The following is a 20,546-nucleotide window of genomic DNA, read 5'->3' on the forward strand; positions in this document are numbered from 1 at the left end:
TGTTGATTTTGTTTTTTGTTCTTTGTTAATTAACACCACTTTTTGCTCTTTCACGTGATTTTGTACTTTTATTAATTGTCACTTGTAATTACGTAATCACTAGCACCTTCATCTTATTTAAAGCACGTTTCTATTCAAAAGTTGTAATAACTGAGGAAGGTCTCTGACCGAAACGTTTTTTATTAAATTTTTAAATCTTTTTTAAGTCAGAAGTTGTCCGTTCTCTCAATTTTTTAACTTTCTATATGTATATATAATCGGTTATTGATTCCCAGAAAGTTGGAACGAATGGATCAAGAGTAGGCAAACACGAACACTTCTCTTTCGCTTGATTTCTTACCTTTTGGCGATTCCTCTACTTTTATTTTTCTCATTCTGTTTCTCTCATTTTCTCCTTGTCTCCACCTGAAAAATCATTTAATTAAGTTAAGAGACGATCCGATCCTGGTTTCCCCTTACAAAAGGATAATGATGTTCGTCAGATGACAATTAATGTTGCGTTTAAAACAGTAGCGCGCGAGCAAGAACATCTGATGGATTATAAGTGCCTTTACTGTCTTTGTTGTTTCTAGTGATATCAGTGATAATGGAATAGAAGTGCTGCCAGAAGCAGTATTTTCAAAGATGTTCAGCCTGCAAGAGTTGTAAGTTTGCACCTCCATAGAATACCATTACAATTTTAACAGGCCTATAAAATTGGAAACTTTAAATGTTTTACATTTCAAAATTTTTTCTAGCTTAGAAGTATTATTTGCTCAGACTTCCTTATAAAAGAGAAGCCAGTATTGAAATAATATCTACCTCTACGGAAAGGATACTCAGCTCTGTACATTTGTTGTCGTAATATTACATAGTTCATAGGTTGGACTATAATTGAGCGTTTGTGAAAATTTAAGTTTTTCATTAAAAGGGCGAAGCGGAAATGGCTGGTAGATTCCTGTTTTGCGGGAGAGCGATATTTGTTAATGTACTGGTTATAACATAAATTATTATAACATAATAATGGTAATAGGACTGAGAGGAGTCCAATTTGGTCTGTGATCATACGAGTGATTTGTTGATCACGAGTATGATTACAGACTGAATTGGATGACACGATGTCCTGTTACCAATTAATCATAACAATTACAATTTCCCACAAAAGTAAAAGTTTCATTTGAAAAAAGATCTTTTAATAGTCATCTTTCAATATCATAATTAAAAATATGGAAAAAAAAGCTTGGAAAATGGCTGTTATTTTCATTCAAAAAAGTCACCGGAGAATAAACCTCCGCAATTTTACAAAGTCAGTCTCTTGAATTGGTTACTATAGCGATTGTAATCAATGTTGTGATTGATGGATATAGTGTAGAGGACTTAAAATGATTGGCTCATGTAACTGTCCGATTACACTGTCCGATTACAACTTTGCAGATTAATTAGAGCAAAATACAGCAGTTATGCACCAATCACATTTGAGGAAATTGTAATTGTAATTGATTTTTGTGACAAATAATAAAAGCTAAGTTATTGCGCTTTAGGTCAAGGTCGCCGTTGCCAGACGCTGATTTCCGTTTCATAAACGGTCGATGCCCATCCCCGTTGGCAGGGCCTCTCATCTTACTGACCCCTGAAGCGAACGAGGAGAGACCCTGGTTGGGTCTGGTCACGTGTCACTTTGACAATTGAGAACATCAGGGATGGGTCCTCTGTAATCAGGCAATTTGTCGCGATAGCTGCCACGGCCGCCATTACCCGCGATGTTTATTAGTACTTAGCTTTCAGGCTCAAATTTCGAATAGAAACCAGGGAACCAGGGAACGAGGTTGGGTCGATGCCATTTTTAACAGACGCTGCCATCCTTGGTAACCAAGCCTTTTAGAATGGACAATGCCATATTTGCTTTAGTTTAGGCCTGGACAAGGTAGAAACTGGTTACAATTTGTTGATGGAGTAAAACGCACTCACCAAATGCTGGTTTGCTTGCGGTTAGCTTTTCTTTGATGGTTGGGGCAACTCTATCATTAATATTTAAGAAAGCCTCGTTTTATAATTAAGGAGATTTGGCGGATCAAACTGGTAGTGTAGTGGTATAAGAGGAATTTTAGGAAATGGAGGTTCTGGGGTCGATACTGGGTGGTTATGCTCACAAGTTTTCTTTTTTCTTTAATTTAGTAGAGTAGTTCGGCAGATTGGTGCAAAAATATGACGGAATTGTGGGATTTATGGTGAAAGCACCAAATCTGCCTCATAGATAGGGACATACCTACTGAACAATATTAGCTATGGACTCATCTGGGAAGTATCCCATAATTGCAGTTTTAGTGGGTTTAAGGTGGCTCACGGAAATTCTAGCATAGAAACGAGGCTGGGATTTTGTTTCTCGTGTAGCAGCCACAATCCTGCATCAAAGAGCGACTGTCCTACAAAAGTGGGGAACTGTTCAATGCATATCTGCTATTCTTTGATCGTGGAGTCGTTTCAGTTGATCACGTGACAGGTCACGCGATTGCACGCACATATCGTGACATAACTAATAAGATTTTGAGACGGCGATACTGCGCTGATATTGATGGATGGTTTGGAGTGAAATGCATTTCAGAATAGACAGGGAAATAAGACCACTACAGTGATAATATTTTCTTCCAGCTTCGTCAATATAGGGCTGTTACGCTGCCCTAAAAATTGGGATTCAAGTAATTAGCATAACGAAAAACAGGCTGTAAATGAAAATAGAAATCGTACCAGCTATTCACGAGTTGTTAAACGTGAACGTCTACAGTCAAAACGATATTTCCTTTGGCAGCCTGTTTTTTTTTTATTCAAACTTCTTTTTAAGTTCTTTTCTTCTCGAATTAGAAGGCTACTAGCAAAACAAATTTAGACGGCTATCGAATGGGATTTTCCGAAAGCAGAGTGAGAGGAAAGAAAAAAAAGATCCATATTTCATCTTTTCCACCGAACTGGTTCAAAGCCACAATTTATAAGATTCATATATTTCTAATTTTGTAACCGAAAATGCATTAAAGTTCATCTACCACAAATTTTAAACTTTTTGTTCTGTGCATGAGGAAACCAACAAATGTCGTAATTGGCTAGGTTACAATTTCCACACACTAGTACACTGAGGCAGTTGAACACACCGCTCAGTTAGTTTTCGAAAATATTATTGTTTATCGCTCTCATCACTACTTGGTTTGCGTAACACGAAGGTAAGAACCCTTGTTTAAGATTTGAATTCACGAACTGAAGTTGGTCTGAATTATTGCCATGTTTAGTGAAAACAACGACTAAGATTATGATTGTATAAAAATCGCGACAGCACGGAAAAAACTTTCGGCTACCTTTGCCATGCTCTTTCTTCTAAGGCAGCTTTCCAGCAATTTTAAATCTTGCTAAGTTTTATACAAAGTACTCTGTTTGCTTTCTTAACATAAAAATGCTCTTTGATAGGAAAAAGTAGAAGCGAAACCTCCTCTACTCATTTTTCCAAGCAAGCGATTTTTTGGTGGTTGGCTGTGCAGCTTTGTAAGGCGCCGTGACAGCGGTACGACAGGTGCTTCAAATTACCATTCAAGAGATCGCCAGCCGCCATTGTCCATTTATCTAGGCCTCATGACTCACGCAGAAACGCGAAAGCGTACACTTGTTGATAAGCTCTACAATCTGGGATTGTCGATCTCGTACGACAGAGTATTGGAATTATCGACTGACATGGGAAACAGTGTTTGTGCGCGCTTTGAATCAGAAGGAGTCGTTTGCCCGCCCAAGCTTCTTAAAGGAGTTTTCACAACTGCTGCCGTGGACAATATTGACCACAACCCAAGTTGTGTAACTGCGCAAGGTGCTTTTCATGGAACTGGTATATCGTTATTTCAACATCCCACTTCGGATGCCCCAGGATAAGAGCGAGAGGTACTGAGCATTGAAAATCAGCCTTCGAAGACAAAGCGTCTTGCCCGACTTTCTGATTCTTACACAGCTGTAAGACCAGTTATCCTTCCCATGAGCGAGCCAGATGTTCCTCCTCTTCAAGGTTCGTTTGTAAGAATCTGCCCGGGAATGGAAGAAGCATTCAGTTTGGAGTATAAATGGCTACAGAACGTAAGGGATGAGCTGAACAGAGAAATATCAGAAAGTATCTTGCAAATATCATGGGCAGCGTTCCACGCAAACCAGCCACTTCCTAATAGAGAAAATCAGTTGGGTAGAAGCTCGTTGCTACCTTTAATTCAAGAAGAGGCAGCTTCAGCGGCTATGATTTGCCATGCTATCGACGTCATCACGAAAGCAGTGAACTTCCTCAATCAAGGGCAGGTTCCAGTTCTCGCCTGCGATCAACCACTTTATGCCATTGCCAAGAAGATTCAATGGAACTTTCCGACAGTGTATGGTGAGAAAAAGCTGGTGGTAATGTTCGGTGGATTTCATACTGAGCTTGCGGCTCTCAAGGCACTAGGAAGCTGGATAGAGGACAGTGGCTGGACCAGTGTTTTAGTACAAGCTGGCGTGACAACTCCAGGTACCGCTGATTCTTTTCTCAAAGCTTCGCACGTTTCACGCACCCGCCACGCACATCAAGTTACTGCTGCTGCTCTGTATGTCCTTATGGATAAGGCATACAACACCTATAGGGAAGGTGTTGATGAAGGAGAAGAGCCCAAGTCATTCAGCGACTGGCGCAAGCAAGCAGAGCTAGAAAGCCCACAATTTCATTACTGGCCGCTTACGCTTCACCTTCAGCACACCATTCTGGTATGCGTCCGGTCGTTGAGAGAAGGGAACTTTAACTTCACAAGGATGCCTGCCAATCACTAGGGCCGTGGTTTTTTGCTTTAGATCGCACCCACTACGCGAGATGGCTGCCAGTTCATATTCGCGATATGGAATGTCTTGAAACAGAGATTCCAGAAATAGCTGCAGAGTTCAAGAACGGTAATTTTGTAGTGAACAAAACCAACCGTGCATTTTCCTCGCTACCCACTGATCAAGCGCATGAGCGAAATAGAAAGATCGTCAAAGGTGACGGAGGAGCTATTGGCTTGACGGAGAGTTCAACTCAGTTATTGCGCTGGATGGTATCTGGACCAGAAATGTCAAGAATAATCAAAGATTTCGAGTTGTCCAAGGAATTGGTCAGGAATACAGCGAAACAAGAAGAGCAGGAAGAGCAAGAAGAGCAAGAAGATTTACGCCACCACGAGCAAACTAAAGGGGTCCAAAACACATTCTGGAATCAAGTGAACGCAGTTTGTAGCACCATTGAAGAAATGGGCAACCCCTTCGCAGACCAAACTGGAGATTTGTTTGTGCTAGACACCCGTGACATTCCAAGGTTGTTGAAACTGTCAGAACTGTAGAGCAACTGGGAAAAGATCAGTATCAGCGGTTTGTTGCCAAAAGGCTGCAGGAGAGAACAACACCACTGTTTGATACAATCCAGAAAAACAATTTGCCACTATTCAGCAGCCCTCCCACTACAAAAGAGAAGTCTAGCGATAAACTCAAGATAGGATCACTAAAGAGCAACTGCTCTCTGTTTTCACTTCTTTACGTCTCATGTCAGATGAGGGATCCTTTGGTCACGAGAACCAGAGTTTTCCCCCTTCGTTATTTCAGTATGGGAAGCTCAGGTCTGGTACCAAATCGGATTTGTTGTCATATCTTGAGAACAATGGACCAGCGCAAGCGCAAAGGCCATCTGTTGAAGCTCTACTACTAGACGGTGTAGCTATCGTTAACATGCTTAAGCCTGGAGCCTCCAAGACATTTCAAGAGTACAGCGAGACCGTCTTCCTTCCATACGGAATAAACCAGGTAAGGAATGTCGAGAGGGTAGATTTGGTATGGGACAAATATCTCCCTAGCAGCCTTAAAGATTCTGCACGAAGTAAGAGAGGAAAGGGTATCAGTAGACACGTCAGACCGGACAACAGGATCCCAGGAGATTGGACAGCCTTCTTGAGGGTTGACGAGAATAAACAGGAACTTTTTCTTTACCTGGCCGAGCAGCTTACCACAATTGGAACTGACCATGGAGAAGTAGTATCTACTAAACATGAGACAGTGATCTTTAACAATGACAGAACTGACGCTGCAGATCCATCACCTTGCACGCACGAAGAAGCCGATACGAGGCTCTTGCTACATGCCGCTAACGCTGCAAGACGTGGGTACACTAAAGTAATGGTACGCACTGTAGATACGGATGTTGTAGTCATCGCAGTTGCAAAATTCCAATACATTTCCTTATCCGAGCTTTGGATTGAGTTTGGGGTTGGCAAACACCTGAAATATTTGCCAGCGCACGACATATCCCCTGGTATTGGCGAAGAAAAGTCACAAGCTCTTCTCGCATTTCACGCCTTCATGGGCTGTGTTCAAACATCGTCTTTTGGCCACTATGGCGAACGTTGGGCGCATTCGATGATATGACAGCAGCTTTCTGAGCTCTTAGCAATGCTCCAACGGTGGATGTTGTGGATGAGGTAATGCCTATTCTTGAGCATTACCTCACCATCATGTATGATCGCACCAGCACTCGCATGAAAGTAAATGATGCGCGGAGGGACTTATTCACACGTAAAGGGAGAGATATTGAAGCCATTCCCCCCACCTCAGATGCCTTACGTCAACGTGCAAAGAGGTCTACCTACCAGGCTGGCCACTGCTGGGGCAATTCCGTGGTGCCGTCTCCTCCGTTTCCGTGTCCAAGTGAATGGGGCTGGATAAAAGTCTCTAATGATATTGTGAATGACAATTCCCCAGGCATCACAGAGCTGTCAGGAGCTATTAAAATGTGGTTGCAAGAGTGAAAGAGGTTGTGCAGGACGATACCAATGCTTTAAAGCCCAACTGCCGTGCACAGCACTGTGCAACTGCACTGGGCTGTGCGACCGAAAATGAACAACAGAATGCCGGATGCAAATCTGAGTATCGCTTGCATTATTAGCAGCATTCATATGAATTTGTGTTTAGCTTTTGAAAGTGCGTTTGAATTTTTTATGGCTTAATTAAAGATTTTACTGTTTCGTAGTTTCTAAGTATGACCTTGGCCAAATAATTAAGATACCAACTAAGAGAGCCAGGTTAAGATTATTATGCCCAAAGCTAGGCATTGCAATCGTATTTAATCACGTGGTTGCTCACGTGATCACACTAGAACGCCAATAATGTCTCAGAATGCAAATTTGTAATTCCCTTTCTTGGTTAAACTTGTTAATTTCTTACGAAATATTGCCTCATTTTGTTAGAAATAAATGATTCATCCGTTTCCATGTTAGAAGTCCAGTAGGTTACCTTAAACCCATTATAGTTACAATTATGGGATGGATCCCAAATAGGTCCAGAGCATTTTCGTACTTTCTCTGTATAAGCTCGACCAAATAACTCAGTTGCAAATTGAGAGAGCCAGGGTAAGAATGATTGTTGTTAAAAAGCGTATTTGGTCACGTGGTTGGTCACGTGATCATACAAGAAGGCCAATAATGTCTCAGAATGCATCTTGTTATTTAGTTTTTGGATTAACTCGTTATTTTCCCCTGATACATAGTCTCACTTTGCTGGAAATAAAAAAATAACTCAGCCAGCCTCGTTTCCATGATTGAAGTATAGTAACCCGTTATAACTACAATTACGGGATAGATCCTAGGTGGGTCCATAGCAGGAGCCATAATCGGGGACGGAGACAGTAAGTCTTAGGATCCGCGCGCACCTATGATATGGGACAATTTTTCTATTTTTAGAACAAATTGCGCCATCTTGACGTCATATATCCGCGCGGATCCACGCACGTGTCAGGGGCTCTCAGTGGATGTTGTCACGTTGCGTGATCAAATGGTGAGAGTTGAGAGATAATCTTGCGTATTTTTCACAGCGATGGCAGGGAGTAAGGCAGGGAATACGAACCAGGGCGCTTATATCTAGTTTTATGCTCTGAGCTAACTGGAAAGGTGGGTTTTTCAGGGTCGAAAACAAGACCTCAATCTCGCGCTGGGAATGAATAATAAGATCAGCTCGCGCTAGTTGTAAACTTACGCGTATGTTTTTGCGTTTGCTCTGACTTAAGAATGTAGCAAGAAAACTTTCTCCTCTGGTATCGAGTTAATTTGTGAGTTTCTCGGACAATGGTTAATCATAACCAAAATCTGTTTTGATGGTTTCTTATCGTTTCTGCTTGTTTGGTGAGTTTGCAAACGTTTTTGAAAGGAAAGTCTGACGCGTACAATTAGCTCATTTGCATAGTGCAGCTCGTGCATTTTCAAACCCGAGTCGGTGTTTTCAATTGTCAACAAATCTTGACAAAGATTTCTTTCGTTATCTTTTGTGCTGAGATGCTGCAACAAATTTCACGAATGCAAAAAAGGCCACTAACATCATGTGTGTTTCTTCAACATAAGCATAGTGAAGTTTTACACTGCGAAAATGAAAATAGACAAGGAGTTTTGATAACTCGATCAACAAAATCGAAATCGTTATTCGAAGTTGACTAAAGAAAGCGTCATCGTAACTTTGCTGATTATTTCTGCTTTATTCACATATTTTCAGCTTAGCTTTTAATATGTTCTCAAACATTTATCAATCTTAAACATATTTAAAAACTATAGAGCTATTGTTTGAGTTCGATGTACGCTTTCACACGAAAGTGCGGCGGAAGTACAATTTGTCATGTTTACTGACTGTACAAAACACGCATCGGCGGGCGCTCTCATTCATCGACAACAGAGAATTTACTGGATTTTTACACGAATAAAACTGAGCAGTATCTACGATGAAACATCAAGCGTTGCTTACAATTCAAGCGAAACTCAAACTAGCAATTATTTTTGTTTTACTTTTCGGTCGCAATAGACTGACAAATTCCTCGCAAGCGTCTGGCAAGAGGAGCTATGAAACTATGAAGTCCTGAAGCTCTGCTATATCTAAATATATCCAGCTAGTTTTTTGCTGTGGAATGGAAAAGCTGTTAATCTTCAACATATGTGAAATTTAAAGTGGAGTAATGTACAGCTTATTTAAAAGAAGCATCAGTCGGAACACAACTTGGTCAGCGATATATATAAGCTTAAAGCGGAACATACCTAAATTCGACACTGTCTTACTTCACTCAAACTGGAGCAGCTTACGACGAAAATACTTAAGCAAAACTCCAACAGACGTAAACGCGTTGAGTTGTGAGGCAAAAACATGAAAAATTTCGGGAATTTCGGACGCCTTTTCCCTCGCGCGACATCCGCAAAAATCCTCGCAGCATGCACGCGCGTGTGCCGCAGGTGATAGCGCAATTTGTTCGAAAAATAGAATTATTGTCCCATATCATGGGGACAACCCCAATACTTGAAATGGCACGCGCTTACGGTCTACGTCCCCGATTATGGCTCCTGTTGATAGTTAAAAAAATGTTGTTGCGAAGTGTCGCGAAAATGGCATCGACCGTTTCCGAAACGGACAGCTGAGACCATAATTGGGTCGTCATGTTTGCGTCGAATTCCCGGAAAAGTGTTCTATGACAGTAAACTATCAAAACTGCCCAGGTGCACCACGGGAACTCATATAACAAGAAATAAGCATACCAAGCAAGGAAACTATTGCTTATTACTATATAAACAGTACCATCCTCGCATACTTGTCCCAGAACATTATCTGTTGCGAGAACCGAACAGTTTCAGCTGCACTCTTTGAGGAAAAGATAATGTCCAAGGGCAAATATCCGCGCATGTTTTCGCGCCAAATGGAGGCTTTTGCGTTTATCCTTCAATTATGTTTCGTTACGCGCACAATTTTGAAAATTGGGGAATATCACTCGGATATTTGTTGTCTTTAAAAAATTACAAGACCTTATTTATTGTAAATTGCCAGAAAATATAATCAATTGTTAATAACACGCTTAAAAATATCCTAATTATGGTCTTTGTCTAAAAATTGTTTCTTACGGCAGGCTGCATTTTCCTTAATGTTCCAAATGTCTCCAAGAATGTCCGAAAATATTTGCAAGTTCGAAAATATTCGTCAATATTCGATTGATCTTCGGAAATCTTTGGATGGTTTTCGCAAGTTTTCGGAAATCATCTGAGGGCGTCGGTGATTGTGTGAGGTGCACGGATACGCTCAAGTGATATTCGGAAACGTTCGAAAGGATTCTGGCGATCTTTGGAAAAGTTTGGAAAACGTCTAATTATCTGCCACTAAATTAGGAAGGCTTCGGGCGAATTCGTAAAAACTCGAATGACCTTCGGTGGTCTTCGCTTTAATTAGCATTGTTTTTACAGCTCTTTGCACCAGTGGTGCACTTTTTGAGCCTGTGTTACACCTGAATTAACCAATCAGTATCGAGTATTTTTTCTTAAGTGTACTCTTATGGACGCTTTTGCCTTTATTACTCTCTTGACTAAGAACAATCCTCGACACGCATAAACTTCACTTGAGAAGTCAAAAGTGTGAACTTGAAAACCAACTTAAAAATCTGAGAAATCAAAAGTGTGATGTCGTTTGAAGAAACCTGAACGAAAAAGACAAAGTTGATCTGGAAGAAAAAACGAATAAAAAAAGCGAAACATAAATTAAAGAGGTAAGACCTCCACACGAGAAACAGACCCACCAGGTAGACGATGTGACGAGGCAGTGGATGGAACGGACAACGACGCAGGAGAAATTAGTAACAAACGTGGCGAGACGAAATGGCGCCAAAAGCATTTTGGGTCGTATTCTGAGTGCAAACAACCTTAAATAACAAATTGCATTTTTTTTTCATTGTTTTCGCAGGCTCATTTAAGGTGTGAGTTCCTTACCTGGCGTGTTTATCCCTCCTTAATCAATTCCCCCGGAGTAATTGGGTAGTTTGGATGGTAAAGTCAACATGGAATACCGTAACATCCCACTTTGAAGGCCCCCCACATATAAGCCCATGTATTTGCTAACAAAAAGATTATTCCGGATATAAGGCCGCCCGGATCTAAGCAGCGCCCCCCCCCCCCTCCCCTCCCCCCATCACCCCAGATATAAGCCCATCTAATGTATAGGCGCGTTCCTTTTGCGTTTCTTGTAAACATCAAAAGTTTTATTCTAAAGTTTTAAGCATAAACGAGTGATAAATTCTTTGATTCAGTTGAGGCCCTGAGCTACTGCGCTGTATTTTAATTCCAAGCTTTCGCCGTTCTACGGCATCATCAGGAAATGATGATGCCGTAAAACGGCGAAAGCTTGGAATTAAAATACAGTACAGTCAGCTCAAGGCCTCAATTGAATCAATATATTTATCTATTCCGATTTGCTACTGAAGGACAACTTCGAACGTTTAAATAAACAATTGACTATTAACTTAAGAACAACAATTATAACAATACCAAAGAAAGGAAGACATTTACAACAACACTGTTCAACGACAATGTTTTGGAGTACAGTGACAGGGCAAACAGCTAGCTACACTCCGGCAGTTTTCCATGCACGCATATTTTTTGTAGCCTCCCTACAATGAACTCAGAGCCTTCTGTAGCTTTCGTCACTTGCGCTTTGTGTTTCTTGCTCCCGTAAATGTAATTCACACATGGTAATTCACTTCCACCTTCAATAACCCAAGTGCCCTCCGATGCCTTCCTTGCTTCCCCCGTAATTTCACCAGTGATAATTGTCAGTATCCCGTCTTTTAAGAAGGGTCAAAGAACTTGAGCTAACCCATTGGGTTTTAATTCGTTCCTCAGGTACGTTTTATTTCGTCATCGTTCCGAAACATTTTTTTTTTTCATTCCGCCTATAATCCACCGCCCCCCCCCCCCTCCCGATATCAGCTTCCCCGCTTATAGGCCTACCCAAAACTACTTATGAAGTTATATAAGCCCAGGGCTTTAAAGTGGGATTTTACGGTATTCTGTATGGTTGTAGATGTTGTTCATGTTTTCCTTCTGGTTGTTTTGTAGATACTTGGAAGGAAACACTATTCAGAATTTAACAAAAAATGTTTTCTCTACTTTGGTCAACTTGCAATATTTGTAAGTATATCCATTTACGCATTAGACATAATGAAACCACATTGCACTAGCACTGTAAACACATTTGCTCAATAATGAAGGGGTGCGGGGGAATGGTTGGTATTGGCAGGAAATTAGGACAAATTAATCAGGGTATCATCTGGCCAGCCTGCTATATTCATTTCTTAATTCTAAAACCTACTGAAAATCATCATTTTTAGAGTTTTCTGATTTCTTATTTCCACCTTATTTCTTATTTCTTATTTGTATTTCTGACTTCCCATGTCTTGTTTCTGGTTCCGTAACATTTGATTTCCGATTTCTGATAACTGATTTCTTATATCAGGTTAAGTACCGGTTAAACATAATCGCAAAATCGTATATTCTTTATTAATAAAACAGAAGTCAAAACTGGATTGCTTCAAAATTTAAGAAATGTAGATCCTGATTTAGAATTGAGGAAGAAAGAGGAGTCAAAAAGCACCCAGTGTTCACATGTACAAAACCGCAGCGTTATACAAGTGTATGTTCAACAGCCTCCACAGTTTTTCATTTTCTGAATAAATATAGCTAGTGTTATTCTCAAAAAAATATGTAATTAAAACATGTCTTTTTTCCTCCCTGGCTTTTAGAGATTTGTCTCACAATGCCATTCGTCATCTCCCTCCAAGGATATTCACCGGACCATCTCAACTACGTCACTTGTACGTTTGTCTTTCTTTTTCTCTGTACTAACCGCCAGTTGTTGTTGTAATATTGTAGTGATATTAGGAATATTATGGATATAGAATACAAAGTTAGTAGGTTTAATAACTCTGCAAGAAAAAGTAGTAAAAATATTTGCTGACGTCATTGCTTACGTTTTGTTTCTTTAGTATACGACTTTGCGTAGAGCATGTAAGAGAACGCATCGTGCTATTAGCGTTATTGTACGAAAATTTCACTGAGCTTGTAAAATTTACCAATTGGTTTGACTTTCTTGACGTATTACACTCTGCTGCGTAACAAAGCGAAAATATAGGAGTTTGTATGGGAAAGTAACTATCGTTCGTCTATAACAGTTCCAAATATATATGGACTAGAAATTTAATAAGAGCGACTTACCTCGACCCTAGTCTTCAGTTTGCTACTTGTGTTTCCGTGACATTTTGAGGAGCGATTTCAGAGACCTTAAGTTTTATTGTTTTTCTCTCTAAATATCAACGGAAAGAAGACAGCCGTAAATTGGCCCCTAGAACTCCGATCGCCTTAACATTCCTAGAGCACCTCCAAGAGTCACTTTAATTACCTATTACCATTACAGCACAATTTAAGTCCAGCATTCAAGCGGGTGGGAGGGGGAGTGGGGTGTTGGGGGGGGGGGGGGTTGAGTGGCATTCAATGTATTAATCGTGGTCTATTATTTAATTAATAGAGATATGACATTTAACACACCCTTTCTCACAGGGTGTTTTCTAAAAGGAATTGCCATGGTATTGTTCATCGTTGTTCTGTGTTTACTTTGTTGATTTAAATACTGCAAAAGCATGTTTTGGAACTTAAATTTTACTCACTTAAAATTCTGGCCGCCCTTTGGCACGGGTTCTGATCAAGCCGAATTCGACCGCTTACACGTGTTTCCGCTGACCGTTAGAGCAACAATGTTGGCAGAGTTAATTGTAAATAAGATTAACATTAAGCTTTGCTTCTCACTCCTTGCCATTCCCTCGGTGTTACTCATATCTAACAGAAATGTATTAAGATTCTAAGGACTGCCTTATTCCATCCTAGTGAAAACATCCGCCTAGCTCCTTCACCACACCTACTCCTCCCCCACCTACCTCTCCCATAACTGTTTAAGAATAATGAGTGAATGGAGGTCGGTGGAATCCCCCTTTCAGTTAAAAAGAGACACGTCTACACACATTCTAAAGAGACACACCAAGACTAATAGCTATTGGGAAGATAGCGTTGAACTTGCTCCACAGGAGACGCTTGAATAATGACGGAGGAGGACATTTGGCTCAAGGGACAGGTTGACAAAGTATAAGGAGGAGGGGGAGGGGTGGGTCGGAGTATTTGAAAAGTAGTTGAACTATAAGCCAAGCACAGTTATCGGTGACAATCCAAAAGTCATTTGAGTTACCTTAACTGTATGAAACAGAGCAATAAAATGTAAAACAAGGAAAGAAAATTAAACTATTTTAAGGTAGCTTTTATTTAAAGACGCAAAAGAAGTTTGAGAGCTTTTTTATTTAGTGATTTATTATTTTTTTTACATAATAATGATTTCGACTCAATGCACAAAAAATTAAATGTGTGGCTAACTGTTTCATTAGAATCAAGACTTTGATTGATCAAAACACTTTCTTTTTAATGTATGCAATTTCTGTGATAAAATAAGATGATCCACCCCATGGGAAGCTGACAATCAAACAACCCACCCCATTGATGACCCGTGCCCCCCGTCTCTGCTCCGGCCCAATCCCACAGTACTTTTTGACGAGGCCCTAAGAAAACTCATTTTTTTATTTTTTATAATATTATCTTTATCTTGCTATTAACGTTACAAATATCTGAGATATTCTTCTATAAGAACTAAACGATTGACTTAAATGGAGCCAAATTATGCATTAGATTTAGTGTATCTCATTGTTCTGGCACTCTTTCATTTAATAAATCCATTTAATACGGGCTCAAAACTGCTTAACGGAGTGAAGCTACCGTGGCGGGATACTCTGTAAAACAACCTACAAGGGAGGTCATTGGAAGTGAAGTACACCATGAAGCACCCTGAGAGTCACCCTCCAAGGAGGGCCTCTTTTATTTCAGCAGCACTGTAAGAGGGCATGGAAAATAAATCTAATAACTGCAGCTTCTGGAAAAAGAAAAGAGCAAGGGAAAAGGATATTCCTTACATGACACAGGAATGGAAAAAAGCTTTGAGAAACAAAAGGAAGTAGGCCAAAAAGTTTGCCAAAGACCGCACCGCTGAGAATCTAGATCTGGAAAGGAAGTATCGAAATATAGTTACACGGGAGTGCAGAAACGCTATCCGAGCATACTGGTATACTAAGGTGGACGAGCATAAATAAGACCATCGAAATTCTATGACACGTTCAAACCTTTTTTCAGCAACAAGAGCAAAGAATCGACAGCAATATATCTTAAAACGAAGGGTGATAATGCCGTAAAGGATCAAACAGAAGTAGCAGAGATACTCGCCAATTACTTCACTAATGCGACACTAAGTATGGGCGGAGACCACGTAAATAATTTCACGTAAGAGGACCGCAGTGACAACAGCAGTGTTAAGACCATACGAGAAACCTACAAAAAAACCAATTTTGAATTTAAGCTCTTCACAGTGGCTGAAGTAGAGCAGGCACTGGAAAAGATTAACCCAAAGCATTCCAGTGGATGGGACAGAGGACTACCACCAAAATTACTCAAGAATATGGCTAAAGGAGCAGCAGTATCGTTAACCAGCCTTTATAACAACTGTACAGAGCAGACTGAGTACCTGGCCCAGCGCATGGAAGATCGATGGGCGAGTGGACACCCGTATTTAAGAAGGAGACCGATAGGAGGCTATAAATTATCGCCCTATCACCTCCCTTATAGCTGTCGTTAAAATATTTGAACTCTTGCTGAGCAATCAGGCGATAAGCCATTATGATGAGACTTTGTACTACAGAATGACAGCCTATAGGAAAAACAAAGCTGCGAAACAAACTTGCTTATGCCGATTGAGGGTTGGAAACAGCTCGTTGATATAGTAAGCAACTGGTATCAGTGTTATTTACAGATAAGAGCAAGGCCTTCGATTCTCTCAGTCATTCTCTGACGGCAAAGAAACTGGAGGCTTACAGATTTGTAGCCTACGAGCAGGCTCACTTTAGAGTCACGCGGGTGAGCGGTGAAGACATAAGTGATCGGGCGGGAAGGAATCTGGCGAGGAAGCACCAAGAAAGTAAACCTGCAAACTCTGTAATTTTTTCATTTCTCCTTCGCCTGAGCGAAGTGAAATACCACTGGTCGAAAAGCGGGAAAGACGAGAAAACTGTCAATCTATTATCTTTGATGAGGAGCGATTTAATAGATCCTCATGGAGTCGGTAATAAACCGCACGTTCTTACAATAACAAAAGTTGTCCACCTTTGGAGTCGGAGAAAGAGTTGAGAGCGCGTATTACTGTCCAGTCTATTTCTGGGTAAATTTGAAACTAGCTAAAGAGGGAGCAGGAAATAGCAGTTGAAGGTGTGTTAATGAATCAAGACGTACTTGTCGTGTTGCCGACTGCATATGGAAAAAATTAAATATTACAAACGTATATATGTGATTACAAGCGAGCAACGAAACAACACGAAGGTGTTTGCCCGTTTACCAGCCTGCCAAAGCACGATCATTTGGAATCAAGTGTGTGTCCTTACTAGACATAAACTTCGACGGTTTTTCTTCGGCAAAACTTTATCAGCAACGGATATCGCGCCTGCATGTTGTTATAAAATAGATTGACAATTTTCCCGAAAAATCTGAGCTTCCGAAGTTCATACTTTCGCTGAAAATTAATTGACTTATTCTTTTCTGCGGTTTCTGGGGTGGAAATAGAAAATTTGCAGAGATCAGAGCAGGCTCACTTTCTCGCGTCGTGGCTTCGTCGCTCAATTTCGCCATCGCGCTTACGCCGCGCGCGTTTGTGCCCCAACGTGAGCCTGCTCGCAGGCTAACGGATTTGGTGGGCGATCACTTAACCTTATGCGATCATTTTTCGACAACAGACTAAAGAGAGTAAAAATGTGTGAAGTTACTAGTGCCTGGATAAAGATGGAACGGGGATGCCCTAGCTCGAGGATCGTCTATCGGTTCCTTAATATGGAACATTTACCAGAACGATATGTCAGCTCATGTTAAAGACGCAAATTTAACCATGTATCCCCATGATCACCAAATGTACGTCAAAGGAAGGGACCATGAAACAGTAGGACGCAGAATGAAAACTCACTGTCCTGGTATTCGAATAATTTTCTACTGGCCAATCCAGACAAGTTTCAGTCCCTAAACATCAATCCATGGAAACTCGATAAGGACAACAGACAAATCTTAACTTGACTGGGTATGTTAACAAATTATGTACTAACGCAAGCCAGAAAGTTGGAGTACTCTCTCGTCGTCGAAGCTTAATACCCTGCAAGGCTAAGCCACTACTGTATAAATCTTTTATGCTGCCTTATTTAACTTACTGCCATCTAACCTGGCATTTTTGCAAGTCATCGGACAAAAGGAATCTAGAACGAATACAAGAACGAGCCCTAAGGGTGATATATAGATCCTACTCCGATGTATATGGAAAACTTCTAAGACGTGCTAATATACCTTCTTTATATAATAGACAGCTTCAGGATATCACAGCACTTATATGTACAAAGAAAAACATAGTCCTGTACCTGACTGCATTTTTGATCTATTTGTCCGCAAAGGCTCTACACACTCGCTGCGGAATAGTGACTTCGTATTACCACGTTTTAGAACTATGCGCTATGGCAAACACTCTGTTAGTTATGTCGGGCTATTCTTATGTTTAAAACTTACCGAAAATGAAAGAGATTCGCCTAGTTTACCTAGCTGATTTTTCTTTCTTTTTTTTTCTTTTTTTTGCAAAAAAACAAAACAAAACAAAACAAAGCAAAAAACAAAATAAGAAAACTGAAGGTTGCTTACATTTTAACTAACTACGGCAATTGCTGTATTCTTTTTAACCAATAAAATTATTTTGATTTTTAAAATTTTATCTTGTCCATAAGCTAACATAGGATCTCTCATACTCATTAGGTTTTCATCATTTTCCTGTAAATATTCAAATTTTATAAGTACTCTATGTCATTTAGTGTTTCTATTTTACTAGTGTCCCCAATTAGTCTATCTAGGCTATACACATGGACAATTAAATAAAGGTTTTACTTACTATTACTATTACAGCTATATGTACATCATTATATGTTATATATATATATGTTATAAATTATATGATGTATTAAAAGAACTACATCTTAGTCAGACACTTTGCCTCAGATTACTTCTGTTTGTTAACTGACATTTTAGATAATTGCTCATATAATAATTGGTAATACAACAAAGCACGTCACAACAAACAAAGGTGACCAGACAGATGGGAGTACACCTTGAGTGTGGGGGTTTACAGTGAGAATGTTATGTTTATATGTTAATTGTATTTAAGCTTGAGACTGCTAGTGGGGTCAGACTGCCCAGATTGACAAAATTTTGTCTATTATGTTGAAAAAAGGGAGGCGCGGTGGCTTAATGGTTAGTGCGCTCGTCTCCGGATCGAGCGGTCCGGGTTCGAGCCCTGGCCGGGGACGTTGTCTTGTGTTCTTAGGCAAGACACTTTACTGTCACAGTGCCTCTCTCCACCCAGGTGTATAAATGGGTACCGGCGAACTTAATGCTGGGGGTAACCCTGCGATGGACTAGCATCCCATCCAGGGGGGAAGTAGAAATACTTCTAGTCGCTTCATGCTACAGAAACCGGGATAAGCTCCAGCCTGATGGGCCACTTGGCTCGCATGCAGACTTTACCTTTACCTTACCTGGGAAAATATCCATCTCTACTCTATAGTTTTAGGAAACCCAGACAAGCCCTGATTTCAAACCTGGCCTTTTACCAGTTTGAGATACGTTACTATGTACATAGGTAAAAGAGATAGCAAGAAACAAATAATTCCGCATTGCAGAAACAGTTCAATCCAGAGCAACCTTTAATTAGGAAATACTATAAACATCTTCCATCTTTCCTTTCTTCATTCTTTCTTAGTTATTTCTTTCCTCTTGTACCCAATTGATCTAACGTAACTCGCGACTGAATACGCCCCTGCTAAAGTTGGGATAAGTCTGAGTGATATTCCCCAATTTTCAAAAGATCCCGGGTTTTGTGAAAAATATTTGAAGGATAATAAACAGAATAATATATTTGTTCTCGGACATTATCTTTTCCTCGAAGTTCACAGAGGAAAGAACTTTTGGTTTGATTAAGAAAAGTCAACTTCACTTTCATAAAACTGTAGTTCATTAACTTCATCTCCATATTAATGATATATGGTTTGTAACTTTGTCTCCGTCTATTGCAGGTTCCTTGCAGGGAATAATATTCAGAATTTACCAGAAAAAGTTTTCTCCAGCTTGGCGAACTTGGCGGGACTGTAAGTATATCGATGAACTACTTTAAGCACAAATTCCTAAATTTGTTCCTACTCCTAGCCCTCTATTTTGCAAATTTTCTACTCGGAGAGTTAATCGTTATTTTGCTATGACAGGTCAAGCGAAGGGTAGAGAATTTATGACAATAACTTTATTCTTTCATTATTGATTTCTGCTGATTGAGGGTTGGAAACAGGTCGTTGATATAGTAAGCAACTGGTATCAGTGTTATCTACAGATAGGAGCAAGGCCTTCGATTCTCTCAGTCATTCCCTGACGGTAAAGAAACTGGAGGCTTACAGATTTGTAGCCTACGAGCAGGCTCACTTTAGAGTCACGCGGGTGAGCGGCGAAGAGATAAGTGATCGGGCGGGAAGGAATCTGGCGAGGAAGCACCAAGAAAGTAAACCTGCAAACTCTGTAATTTTTTCATTTCTCCTTCGCCTGAGCGAAGTGAAATACCATTGGTCGAAAAGCGGGAAAGGCGAGAAAACTGTCAATCTATTATCTTTGATGAGGAGCGATTTAATAGATCCCCATGGAGTCGGTAATAAACCGCACGTTCTTACAATAACAAAAGTTGTCCACCTTTGGAGTCGGAGAAAGAGTCGAGAGCGCGTATTACTGTCGAGTCTATTTCTGGTTAAATTTGAAACTGCATAAAAGAGGGAGCAGGAAATAGCAGTTGAAGGTATGTTAATGAATCAAGACGTACTTGTCGTGTTGCCGACTGCAGATGGAAAAAATTAAATATTACAAATAAATAAATAAGTGATTACAAGCGAGCAACGAAACAACACGAAGGTGTTTGCCCGTTTACCTGCATCATCAAAGACCAGCCTGCCAAAGCACGATCATTTGGAATCAAGTGTGTGTTCTTACTAGACATAAACTTCGACGGTTTTTCTTCGGCAAAACTTTATCAACAACGGATATCGCGCCTGCATGTTGTTATAAAATAGATTTACAATTTTCCCGAAAAATTTGAGCTTCCGAAGTTCATACTTTCGCTGAAAATTAATTGACTTATTCTTTTCTGCGGTTTCCGGGGTGGAAATAGAAAATTTGCAGAGATCAGAGCAGGCTCACTTTCTCGCGTCGCGGCTTCGTCGCTCAATTTCGCCATCGCGCTTACGCCGCGCGCGTTTGTGCTCCAAGGTGAGTCTGCTCGCAGGCTAATGGATTTGGTGGGCGATCACTTAACCTTATCGATCATTTTTTGACAACAGACTAAAGAGAGTAAAAATGTGTGAAGTTACTAGTGACTGGATAAAGATGGAACGGGGATGCCCTAGCTCGGGGATCGTCTATCGGTCCCTTACTATGTAACATTTATTAGAACGATATGTCAGCTCATGTTAAAGACGCAAATTTAACCATGTATCCCCATGATCACCAAATGTACGTCAA

At 40.4% G+C, this 20,546-nt stretch overlaps 1 protein-coding gene across 1 annotated transcript; it reads left to right on the forward strand.

Moving 5' to 3' along the window:
- The first annotated feature begins 398 nt into the window (after positions 1 to 398).
- LOC149098788 (toll-like receptor 3) lies at positions 399 to 13,006 on the forward strand. Its single transcript, XM_089277615.1, has 3 exons — positions 399 to 644; positions 11,892 to 11,963; positions 12,575 to 13,006. The coding sequence occupies exons 1-3, from the start codon at positions 625 to 627 to the stop codon at positions 12,675 to 12,677; spliced, it is 195 nt and encodes a 64-aa protein (XP_089133741.1). The 5' UTR covers positions 399 to 624; the 3' UTR covers positions 12,678 to 13,006.
- Positions 13,007 to 20,546: the final 7,540 nt, after the last annotated feature.

The sequence above is a fragment of the Orbicella faveolata genome, unplaced genomic scaffold (genome assembly GCF_042242905.1).
Source record: "Orbicella faveolata isolate gen_17 unplaced genomic scaffold, um_ofav_v1 contig_46, whole genome shotgun sequence".
In the NCBI taxonomy this organism is placed as follows: Eukaryota; Metazoa; Cnidaria; class Anthozoa; order Scleractinia; family Merulinidae; genus Orbicella; species Orbicella faveolata.